The following is a 13,275-nucleotide window of genomic DNA, read 5'->3' on the forward strand; positions in this document are numbered from 1 at the left end:
CAGGTGACTTTTTAAAGCTCGTATCTGATGGCAAATATTTATATCCTCATAATTCAGAATAGTTTGACAAGCCTATATTTGAATTTGAAATATGCTGGCTTCGCTCTATGTCACATTATATCTCATCTTAATGCACTATATTATATGTTTGGTGTAAAGCTCTGTTATTCAGTACTGAGAGAGTAGAAAGGGGGCAGGTAGGTATTGTAGTATGTAACTAAAAAATAGAGAATGAACATTTTGAGTTGATGTCTTTTAAAGGGTAAGGTCAATTATTATACCTTGCCTTTATATTATACCTTGTCTTTGTCTTTTTGTTCTTGTTTTCAAGGGTTCAATGAAAAAGAGGAACATTTCCCACATTTTATGTGGTGACACATATAAAACAGGCATGCTTGAGGTCATATATCGTATGTGCTAAATACACCTGTTGTAGTTACAGTATCATAGATGTGTAAAGGATATTTTCTATAAAATGCAATGAGCTCAGGCTCCCTTACAGTAAGGTACAGACAATAAATAGTTCATTTATTCTTGTTTTTATGCCCAGGGTTACATTTTCTAACTTAATTACAGGTAAAGCATTCAAATACAAGCATCTTCTACAAAACATTATTTGTTGGCTTTTTTAATACCTGCCCCTATGTTTTGGTTTCATTTGTTCTGTTGAATGGTTTGCTGCTTTCTTGCAAATCAAGAAAAAAAGCAGAAGGGGCACTCAGAGGGTGCTAGACCTAAAACCTTACACATTCTTTGTGATTCAGTGATACCACATTGTATGATTTTGTGTGGCCTTGACATTAGTTATCTCCAAAAGTGGACCTCTTTATCCTTGACTAACACAAACCCTTCCACTATGTTTCATCAAAATTGGTTCCAGGTGTTTGAGTTAAACAGTTATGACCTTAAGATCAAAGGTGATGTCACCAACCAGCCTGTTCTCATGAACAGTTGATAATAAAATGTATGAAAAACTAAGTGTACAAAAATATGTACATATTCTTGTGTTTTTCGGCTGAATTCATGCGTATTCCATGTACTCCTCAGCGGGGCAATGTGATTATGTCACCAACAACAATATGGTGCTATCATCTGAGTGGGGGGAAAAAGAAACAAAACACAGAAATTAATTTTTGTCTTTAATCCTCTGGGGCCGACGCCGTCATATATGATGGCTAAGACCAAGCTTTACTAAATTATAAATATCTTTTTAATGATATGAGATAGAAAAGTTAACTCCGCGGACTTTCGAGCCAGCCATCGGCCATCTTTGTACTCCTCATAGAAGCTGTGTGATGACGTGCGCAATGTGTGTCCCCAGTCAGAATTGGTTCACCGTCACATGGTTTTCCAAAATCCAGTCGTAGGGCAGATTTACCTCACGTGAAAAGCGAAAGATCATTTTCAGGAGTGATATGTTACTCGTTGGCCTGTTTGAATAGCCCCCTGGGTGCTCCAGTGAGTACATACTATTAGTACATACTCAGTGTGCCCTGCGCCATTACGCACAGCGATCAGTGAAAGCAGGAGCAGACAGGGAGCCTCTGATGACAATCTCACGTGCTCAAACAGAGTGTGTAACTATCAGGATTGCTCTACTAGTTTGCATGTGAATGTTACTGGATAATTCTGTTGCTTTCTCTGCGTAAAGCACTGTTTACCATATCAATGGACAGCAAAACCCATAGACCATTTTGTATATATATATTTGTATATGTATATATATTCAAAATGTGCATTTGTGTTTATTGTTTGAATCTTTTTGTTGTACAGTCTTTCACACAAGAACTCAAATTACCTTTATAAAGTGTCAAAACAGTTGTTTATTATAGATTGCTGTGTGTTTTGAATAAATGTGTGTGGAAAATTATTTTTCGCTTTATTTTTTCCTTCGCTATTTTTGAATGTAAACCTTTATTACACTTATAAAACACAACAAAAACATATATATTCTGAAAGCACAGGTTGTCCTGAAAAAAGAGGCATAAAACTTAATTGTGGGATACAGGGAGAGGTGTTAACAACAATAATAAAACATTTATGCCAGGTGGGTGAACTGTCCAAAAAATGCCCTCGGACCCCAGAGGGTTAATATTATTCTGACTTGAAACCTACCGTAACCCTGACCATAATGCTAACACGCATTTCTGAACAGTAAATATGACATGCAGAAGCTAAATAAATAATGTGTTTTAGGCATGTGGGTTGAAATTGGTAGGAATATACACAAAAAATGTACCCTTTTAGCATGATGCCATTTGAAATGGATCATGAGAATATGTTGCACCAAAGTAAAGATGATATATGGTTTTATATCCATGTTTCATAGAAGCCATAGGTGTATTGTTAATCAGTTCCTTCAAAGAAGAAGTCCTACATAACTCTTGAGGGCCATGGGTGCTGCTGTTTATCCCTAGATTTCATAGACTGAAGCGGATGAGTCTATGACTCTCCCTTAACAGGATGCTAATCCAACGCAGATTTCCATCTTACTTCTACAGCCAGGGCTGGTGTCCATTTACAGTTGGATGGACAGGGGCAAAGCAAATGAAATTGCCTGACCAAGAACACTGACAGGTAGCATGACCGGAAATTGAACCATGTCTACATAGTGGTAGCCCAATTCTAAAGTACAAGACCAAACATTTTGACTTTGGCCTATGGCACATTGTCCCTGCTTGACTCTCAATCACACACAGTACTGAAAAGTAATAATTCTTGCGTGTGACTGCTTACACGTAAAGAAGATTCACTTTCATCAATAATATGTGGTGGCTCGTCTTTTGTTGTTTTTTTACTTTTTTCCCTCAAAAATTTGACTGAAATGAATGGAACCTTGTGTTGAATTTTAAAGTCCATAAATAATAGCATTGGGCAGATCTTCATAACTGTGCAGATCTACCGAAAAGGAATCTAAGTCAGATTGGATAAAAGTGGTTGAAGGGCCTGTTGCACCTTGGCAGAGGTATGGTCTCTACAAAGAAGTTTGTACTGTACAAACTTGCACCTTAAACATCCTTCATGGTAACACAGCAACAGCAAAAGGGTCAAATCTCCAAAGTTTCCAAGGCCCACCCCTTTATGTAGATTCATTCCAAAATGTGACATTCTCTTTGCCAAGAACACATCAAACTTTTTCGATAAGATTTGTGAAAAATTCCTTAATCCTAGCAACAAACCGAGAGCTTCCTGGGAAGTCCAAGTGCGCTTCTTGAGACAGATGTGAGATTTTGGCTTGAACGGTTCATGTGCTGTGCAGCTGGGAGAGGAAGAAGTTATGATTGTCAAACTGCAGGCTTTTTTCCTCAGCAGTTCTCTTTGATTCAGCAACACTTCGCCGCCAGCACTTTGTTATTTGGAGTTTTTTAAAGTGGCTGCTGAATAAAGCACTGGCAGACGTGCTGCTTGACTCACGAGGGTGCTTCAGTCAAAATAACAACCAGCCACCTCCCCCTCCCACACTGATTCAGAGCTGTATGCAAGATCAAAGTAACACTATCTTGTCTGTTTCAGAGTTGAGGGCTTTATTTATTTATTTATTTACATTTTAAAGGAATAATAAGGAAGAACAGTGGGTAACACTGTTGGCTCACAGCAAGAAGGTTGTGGGATCAATTCCCACCTGGGTTGAGTTTGCAAGTTCTCCCTGTGTTTGCATGGATTCCCTTTGGGTGCTCCGCCTTCCTCCCACATCCAAAGACATGCAGGTTTGGTGGGCTGGAAACTTTAAATTGTCCGTAGGTGTACCTGTGGTGTGAATGTGTTTGCTTGTCTATATGTGGCACTGCAACACACTGGCGTCATGTCCAGGGTGTACCCTGCCTCACCCCCTATGACTGCTGGGATAGGCTCCAGCCTCCTGTGACAGTGGTATGTTTCACAGAGCCAATAAAATTCTTAGGTGTTATCAAATCCTAACTGTGAACACTGATATAAAAGATGTCATATTCATCGAGCAAACATAGGACATTAGGTGTCGACGGCTGATTTCACACCTGGAAGTATGAACCAACATCCACACCAAGGTTGTTGTTTGTTTTGTTTTTTTCTCCCATCTTCAATTCATTTTATTAATGTAACACCAAATCACAACACAAGTCTCTCCAAATCACCTCACAAAGGTAAGGTCTAACCTTATCAACTCATTTTCTTTATCTGTGACCTAGAATAAGAACCATCAACCATTTCTACCATCAGCCATTACAACACTGAATGCTGCTAGATAATGTACCACGTGCAATAAATCATCACCATGTGCAAGATATGCAATATTTTCTGAATATGGGAGATTTTCTGACAAATGTTCGACTGGATGATTGTATGACCATATGATGTTTTTATTCCCTTTTTTAGCATAGTGTGTGTGTGTGTGTGTGTGTGTGTGTGTGTGTGTGTGTGTGTGTGTGTGTGTGTGTGTGTGTGTGTGTGTGTATATGTATGTATATATATATATATATATGTATGTATATATATATATGTGTGTATTCTTTATCCAACTATTTACATTTTTATTTAGTTGCACTGTAAACACTGCATCCTAATTTTGTTGTACAATGTGAATGAATGAATGAATGAATGAATGAAAACTGTTTATTTCGAACATTTGATACAACAACAATTACAAGATAGATCAGTAAAGACAACAACAAAAAAGTTCCTACTGTGTACCCAACATGTCCGAAAAGGGGTAGGGTGAAGCATCAGCTTATTTATCCCTACCCCTTCTTCCCCACAACCAGTAATACCCTTTGCCACATATACACATAGATTCCTACACACCTAAACCGATATTAATATATATATATATATATACATATACATACACATACACATATATATATATACATACACACATCAACATACATACACATATACATACACATATATACACATATACATATATACATATACATACACATACATATACACAAACATAAATATACACCTACACATACCTACTTACATACAAAATACTATATATTTACAAGCCGAAGCAAAAAACAAAAACACCCTAACCCTCATTACCCTTCCTCCTCCCTATACCCAGAAAAAACCATATTTTTGTACCGCTGTTTGAACTGGTTCATGCTTGGACATTGCTTGAGCCCCACTCCCAATCTGTTCCACATCCTCACCCCACAGACAGAAATACAGAAACCTTTTAATGTTGTTCGTGCCCACTGATGCTTTAAATTAAATTTCCCCCTCAGACTGTAATCCCCTGATCTGTTAAAAAACATATTTTTAATATTTGCTGGAAGTAAATTGTTTATTGCTTTATACACAATTTGTACTGTTTGAAAATGAACCAAGTCTGTGAATTTTAAGAATTTGGATTGTAAAAATAGTGGATTTGTATGATCTCTATAGCCAGTATTATGAATAATTCTTATAGCTCTTTTCTGCATTACTGATAGTGATTGTGTTGTACCTTTATAAGTATTACCCCATACCTCTGCACAGTACTGTTAATATGGTAAAACCAGTGAGCAGTAAAGAATGCGGAGTGAGTTGTGGTCCAGAATATGTTTCGCTTTGTTTAGAACTGAAATGCTTCTTGACAGTTTACTTTGTATATGTTTTATATGAGTCTTCCAGTTTATCTTATCATCTATTATCACCCCCAGAAACTTATTTTCATGTACCCTTTCAATATCTACCCCCTCGACTTGTAACTGAACCTGTATGTCTGTATTACAATAGCCAAATAACATGTATTTTGTTTTACTTAAGTTTAATGATAATTTGTTTCTGTCAAACCATATTTTCAATTTTCCCATTTCTATACTGATCCTCCTCAGTAACTCCTGCAAATCCCCCCCTGAACAAAAAATGCTTGTCATCTGCAAATAATACTAATTTTAATATTTTGGAAACATTGACAATATCATTTATATAAATTAGAAACAGTTTTGGACGCAATACTGACCCCTGTGGGACGCCACAAGCATTGTCCAAGCATGATGATGTATATTCCCCCAACTTCACAAACTGTTTTCTGTTACTTAAGTAGCTTCTCACCCAGTGCAACACCAACCCCCTAATCCCATACTGTTCAAGTTTATTGATTAATATGTCATGATTAATTGTATCAAAAGCCTTTTTAAGGTCTATAAATATTCCAACTGAATGTAATTTGTGGTCTATGGCGTTTGTAATCTCCTCAACTGATTCTATTAATGCAAGTGATGTTGAACTATGTGCTCTGAATCCATATTGACTATCAGTAAGTAATTTATGTTTATTTATGAATTTGTCTAATCTATTATTGAATAACTTTTCTAATAATTTGGAAAATTGTGGAAGCAAAGAAACAGGTCTATAATTTGTGAAGTGGTGTCTATCCCCAGTCTTATACAGCGGCACAACCTTAGCTATTTTCATTTGATTGGGAAATTTACCGGTTTGAAATGATAAGTTACAGATGTATGTTAATGGTTCTACAATCCATTCAATGACCTGTTTTACCACCACCATATCAATTTCATTTAAATCGGTAGATGTTTTATATTTACAATTATTCACAATGTCTATAATTTCATTTCCATCCACTGCTGTGAGGAACATTGAACAGGGATTTCTTTCTATAAGATTATTATCCCAATCCTCAGGTTGGGAATCGGGAATTTCTTCTGCCAAGCTTGGTCCAATATTTACAAAAAAATTATTAAAACCGTTGACTACCTCATCCTTATTTTCCTTCTTGACATTATTATCAATGAAATACTGAGGGTAACTCTGTTTTTTATTACCATTTTTGATAATGCTATTTAATATATCCCATATTCCTTTAATATTGTTTTTGTTATTATATAATATGTTACTATAATATTCCTTCCTACATACCCGTATAATATTAGTTAATCTATTTTTGTATTTCTTATATCTATTTTCTGCCTCTTTAGTCTTTAGTTTTATGAATTCTCTATACAGTGTATTTTTCTTATTACATGCATTTCGTAACCCTTTCGTCATCCATGGTCGAGCTTGGATTTTTTGTTTTCTGTAGTCTTGTTTAATTGGACAATTTTTTATCATATAATGATGTAAATATTTGTAAAAAAGTTTCATATGCACTATCAACATCACTTTCACTGTATACCTTTTCCCAGTTTTGCTCCTGTAAATCCTTCTTTAGTGTGTTCATGTTTTCCTCTGTCCGCACTCGCCTGTATTTTATTTTCTCCTCTGGCTGATTCCGCCGATGGTTTCTATTATAAACGATGAAAACTGGTAGATGATCACTAATGTCATTGATTAATAATCCACTCACAGTGTTATTCTCAATATCATTGCTGAATATATTATCAATTAAGGTGGCACTATGGGATGTAATTCTGCTTGGCCTGGTGATTTTTGGATATAAACTCATACTGTACATTATACTGATAAATTCATCTGTTATTTTATGCTTATTTGGATTGAGCAGATCAATATTTAAGTCACCACAAATGAACACAGTTTTTTGATTAGTTTTTGAGAACATTTTTCCCATACAGTCAGTGAATGTTTCAATACTAGATCCTGGTGCTCTATATATACAGCTGACTAATACATTTTTGCTTTTTTCTTCACATATTTCAATAGTTATACATTCTAATAAGTTATCAATCACAGTTGTCATATTGTCTACTATTTTATAATCCATGTTCTTATCCACATACACAGCCACTCCTCCTCCACTCTTATTTTTTCTGTTTACACAATTAAATTCATATGTCACATTGTTATAATGATAATAAAGATATTCTGATTCTAAACATTCATGTCTCTGGATCACAAGGAAGAGTTTATAGAGCAGTGTGGACAATCATGGAACCGATGTATTCAGGGAGTCCGATACCTTTGGAGGGGAATTGATGTCTAAGCCTTGAGAGTCCTGTTAGGGAGCTTTCACACCAGGGCTACACCTATTATTTTCAAAATCAATTGATTATTTTCTTCATTAGTTGACTAATTGTTAAGCCCATAAAATGTCAACAAATGGTGAAAAATGTTCATTGTTATTCTGAGCCCAAGATGATGCCTTTAAATGTCTTACTTTTAAATCAGCTAGTGATCCCAGGATCTTCTTGGTGTGAGGTAACAGTGCTAACCATTAAGCCACCATGTCACACACCGTCTAAACAGTTATATTATAACAAAATGTATACTTTATTGCTGAGAACTAATGAGGCTGGAGTGCACGTTTAACAGATGTTGCATGTGACCTGTTTCTGGGAAACACGGCAAAGACTATTTTCAGCATCTTGGACAGTATTTGCTTTGAATGTAAGTCATCGGTGAATGTATGTAAGACGCCCGCACGGTTTAGCGTTCTCATTTTGTTTCCTGCCCTCACAGTTCAACACAGAATAGAATCAAATTATGTAGATTACGCAAAATAGCTGCTGTGACAATATGTGCAAATGCAATTTATTTTTTAAAGCTTGTTAATCCGGAGTATTGAAGCTTGTTAAGGTAGAATTTATTACGCAAAATGTGTGTTATTTCTACAAAAGCTGCAGTTTGCAGCTGTAATTATCACACAGGCAGGTGGCAACATGTCTTAAGAGATTCATATGCTTTGTGTCTTTGATGCTTATGTCTCTCTGCAGCATTGGCAGTGATAAAATTGTCTTTTTAAGGCAGAATATTTTTATGTGATCATGGAAATTAGAGCAAATAAACTAACTAACTGTAATCTGACATTGAAGGGGTTTTTAAAATAAAAATAGAAATATTTACCTAAAAAGGACCTACCTATAATGTGTTTATATTGTACAATCTATTTAATTGCTGCAGCTCCTGTTAAACTTCTTATGTGATCATAAAAGTTGTTGCATACAACACTGTTCTTGTGCCATAAAAAAGAAACCTACAAAATACAATCACATATCAGAAACTGTAGAAAAAAGCGTGATACCATGGAATGCAAACATTTCAGAAATCTTGGCGTTCTACACATTTTGCTTTTTTAATGGCATCAGTTTTTTTAAGAGCAATTCAAACTTTTCTGTATTTAAATTTCTAAAATGAAAACAATTTACCACCATATGATAGAGAATAAATTAAATACAAATATCAAGGTCAAAATAATGGAATGTACTCTTTATTATAAAATGACAATCGATACTGCAGCCAGTTTACTTTCAACAAGTCAGATGATGAATCATGTACACGTACATTTCTATGAAATAATTAATTTCTATGATATTAAGAAATACAAACAATAATACAATACCGTATTTTCCGGACTATAAGTCGCACTTTTTTACATGTTTTGGCCGGGGGTGCGACCTATACTCCGGTGCGACTTATAAATGAAAAATATACCGGTAGGATCTCAATTAATTTACTGTAACAAAACAATTTTACGTGACAGAGTCGATCTATGTTTTAAAATGGCCACCAGAAAAGGAAATGCAATGCATCATGGACACTGTAGTATGGCGGCCGTCCTACAGGTCACGCTGGTCGCGATAACCAATCAGAGAACAGAACGTTGGACGCGTATTCCTCACCTCACCCACAGCGTGTGAAGCTGACGAATACGGTGCTTGCTGTTATTCCGGCATGGCGAACAAAACAGCTTCAACCCTTGGATATCAGTGTGAGCAGAGTGTTTAAGTTGACGCTGAGAGCTGCGTGGGAGCACCGGGTGAGCGACGGCGGAGGATTAGTGTGTGCACTTGGAAGGAGCTGGCGTCGAAGATTGTGAATAGCGTTTGAAGCAGACGAACATGGTGTTTATTCCGGGATGGCTAACAAAACAGCTTCAACCCTTGGATATCAGTGTGAGCAGAGTTGACGCTGAGAGCTGCATGGGAGCACTGAGCGACGGCGGAGGATTAGCGTCTCCACTTGGAAGGAGCTGGATCGACAATGCTGGGTGGTCATGAGCTGCGCAGGTAGGTGCTGCATGGTTCGGCTCGCAATGTGGTCCGCAAAATACAAACATATCTGTAGGTAAAATGCAGCTCACGAGAGGGCACTCAAGGCTTGTGTGACTGTTCCTGCGACTTCTGACTACCATAGAAAAATAAAAATTTCAACGTTACTGATAACTTAACAAGACAACGGAGAAGGCCCGAAAAAATGCCACCAAAAAGAAAATCATACTCTGCAGATTGTAAGTTACGACTGGTGAAATATGCATCTGAAAACGTTAGCCGTCACAATATTATCATCTGAACTTTTCATGTTAAGTTAACATACCTGTATGTCCATGGGACTTATAGTCCAGTGCAACTTATTTATGGTTTATTTTTCTTTATAATGATAAAGTGGCTGGTGCGACTTATACTCCAGTGCGACTTATTTATGGTTTATTTTTCTTTATAATGGATAAAGTGGCTGGTGCGACTTATAGTCCGGAAAATACGGTAGTGTATAGCAAGTTTGTCTGAAGCAGGCTATTCCAAAAAATTGAGTGACTGTGCAACAAGTAGACTGGTGAGGGAAGCCACCTATGCCAACTCTGTTGTCTCTTATGTGCCTTCTGGCAAACTCTAGCTGAAACTCCATGTCTTCTTTTTAAGGACGCACTTAATTGAGTTTTGACAAGAAATCATATTTGTGGAGGTGAAAGTGTTCACATCCATTTTGTACACCCACTTACTCCAATGAAGGGTCGTGGGGGGCTGGAGCCTAGCCCAGCAGCGAAAAGGCATGATGCGGGGTACACCCTGGACAGGACGCCCGTCTGTGGCAGGGCCACATATAAACAGAGAAACACATTCACACACCTACAGACAATTTAAAGTTTCCAATCCATGTAACCTGCATGTGCTTGGATGTGGTAGGAAGCCACAGCACTTGGAGGGAAACCACATAAACACCAGGAGAACATGCAAACTCCACACAGAAAGGCCCCAGGTGGTAATCGATCCCACGACCTTCTTGCTATGAGGCAACAGTTCTAACCACTAACCCACCACGCTGCCCGAGTGTTCACATATTTTCCTTAATTATTTTTGTTGTAAATATTACATATTTCTAGTTACCCTACATGCCGGTGAAGCGGTAATAACAGGGTATTGTCTTCACTTGTGTGTGTGTGTGTATATATACACGATGACTCAAAAGCGGCAGAATGGATTTATTTCAAAATGGTGGGAAACTTACTTCAATAGGTTTTCCAGAGTTGATTACATTTTGGAGTTGTTTTGTCAAGGTCAAGGAAAACTTGATCCTAAAAACAGTTTCTGTATATCTCAACAACCAAGAAGTCAAGATGGATGATCTGCACATTGATCAGCAAAATATTTCTGATGAATTGGTATGAATAATATCATAATGGAGTCATAGTACAATAGTGAAAAAACACCATTGCAGACATATGTATTTTTACTTGTACATTTATTTGGTGGTGTTTAGAGTGCACAAAGTACACATGAGCCCTCTGATACCATTCATCATTACTGAAAACATTTGCACAGCAGGCAACAGTACTTAACATTATTTTTCATGCTTAATATTTATTACTGGAAGTGAATGTGCTCTGTATGCTTTTTATGAAGAATTTTCTAACTAACATTTGCCTAATTAAGATCCCTTGTGGATGCAGTTAAGTAGACTTTTCAGGTGTGATGTAATACGAGGTGAACCCAGTCAGTGCTCGGGGGGAGAGACGGATTGAGTTGGGATTTCTCAGTGGGGAAGTTAAGTGTATGTGAGATCTCACAGTATGGTGTGGACGCCCTGGGATGAGATGATACACTTCAATCTTTCCCTCTTTGTGAGGCATCAGTCAGATTACTGCGGCTTCACACTGCAAACAATCCTCGGCCCAGAACTGAAACAGCTTAATCTCTTCTCACTCACAAATGTCAGCGTGCAATGACAAGATTCTTAAGGATACCTCTTTTTTTCTAATCCTTTCCACACAATCCCATTTGGAGAGATTCTGCTTCTTGGAACAAAGATGGACAAGCTAATGAGGCTGAAAAGTGCTGTATTGTCAAAGTCTGGATGCAGTCTGCTGCGTCCGACATGTGCAGTGGGCATCATATAAGCACAGCTTCATGGTTTCTCTCCCGTTGCTCTGTGGAAAGCAGTTGACCTTGTCTCACATGGTTCCAGGAGGGCTCCCCAGCATACTAATGAGGGTTAGTGCAGAGCAATGCTGCACCGTAGCTGTGAGCTTTACTGCTGCTGCTGCACCGAAACTGACACTTTATTTCATTTCCCTGCGGTCAACAACCTAAACAGTTGTTAATGGTGTCGGAAAGATTCAGGAAAATAAACGGCCGGGTGGCTCTGTGATGCGCAGCACCTGCAGTACTTTTATTTATAGTTTCAGCTGGTTATTTACTTTTATTTTTTCATTTATCAATAGGGCGTGTGCATCATGACGACAGCCTTCCTGCATTTCTTCTTCCTGGCATCATTCTGCTGGGTCCTCACCGAGGCCTGGCAGTCCTACATGGCAGTGACAGGAAAGGTTCGGACCAGGCTCATCCGCAAGCGCTTTCTGTGCCTGGGTTGGGGTAAGGTTTCCACAAACCGCTCCATTGTCTTCCATCACACCTCACAGCAGCCATTTTATTTCTAGGTCCATGTTAAGGGCTTCTCTCTGAGATGCTGCATATGTGTTTTTCCATCTGCTGTTTCTTTCTTTCTTTTTGTGATGCTTTTGTGCTGTCCTTCAAGCTCTCTGATGGATGGATAAATTGACTGGCCATGAGCAGTGGGGGGGCGGGATGGACCGCAGGAATATGCTGCGCTGACCTTATGTCCTTTGAAGAGAGTGAGAGAGGCTTTTATACTGCAGGAGAATCTGGATGATCTAAAACCCTCAGATAATGTTTGCAAATGTGAATGCTTTCTAGTTGCACGCTGTGAACCACACTGTCATACAGATCACAAAATACTTCTAAAGGCATGTTCAGTGATTTCTAACCTTTAAACTGTCTATTTTTTAAATTTTACAGGTTTTTACAGGCAAATATAGTTGAGGTTTCAGGTGAAGCATTAATAATGTCCCACAGTACCATGACTGTGTGTGCAGAAATTCGCTTGCAAAAAGCAAAATTCCAGACTGAAATGGCTCATTTTAGACTTCTGTGACATATATAACCGTAGTTGACTGAATAAAGAGACAGCATTTTGAGGAAACTGACTATCATAAAATACTTAAGATTGGTTAACAGGGGGGATACAGTTAAATTCAGAATTAAGATTCAGTCAATTTCAAATAAATTCAGAGTTCTATTGATTGATCTATTCATCAGTTATCCACTAACTCAAGCACCATTCTAGTCATTTTAACAACAGTGGTAGAGTTTCACGTTA

At 37.7% G+C, this 13,275-nt stretch overlaps 1 protein-coding gene across 12 annotated transcripts in view; it reads left to right on the forward strand.

Annotated features, from left to right (window-relative positions):
• adgrb3 (adhesion G protein-coupled receptor B3) overlaps positions 1-13,275 on the forward strand; it is a 463,324-nt gene that overhangs the window by 420,229 nt on the left and 29,820 nt on the right. For all 12 annotated transcript variants that reach the window (XM_034184737.1, XM_034184736.1, XM_034184743.1 and 9 more), the window contains one exon: positions 12,320-12,470. In XM_034184737.1, the coding sequence (XP_034040628.1) occupies positions 12,320-12,470 (151 nt within the window). The remainder of the gene's footprint in view (positions 1-12,319; positions 12,471-13,275) is intronic.

Source organism: Thalassophryne amazonica, chromosome 13 (assembly GCF_902500255.1).
Source record: "Thalassophryne amazonica chromosome 13, fThaAma1.1, whole genome shotgun sequence".
In the NCBI taxonomy this organism is placed as follows: domain Eukaryota; kingdom Metazoa; phylum Chordata; class Actinopteri; order Batrachoidiformes; family Batrachoididae; genus Thalassophryne; species Thalassophryne amazonica.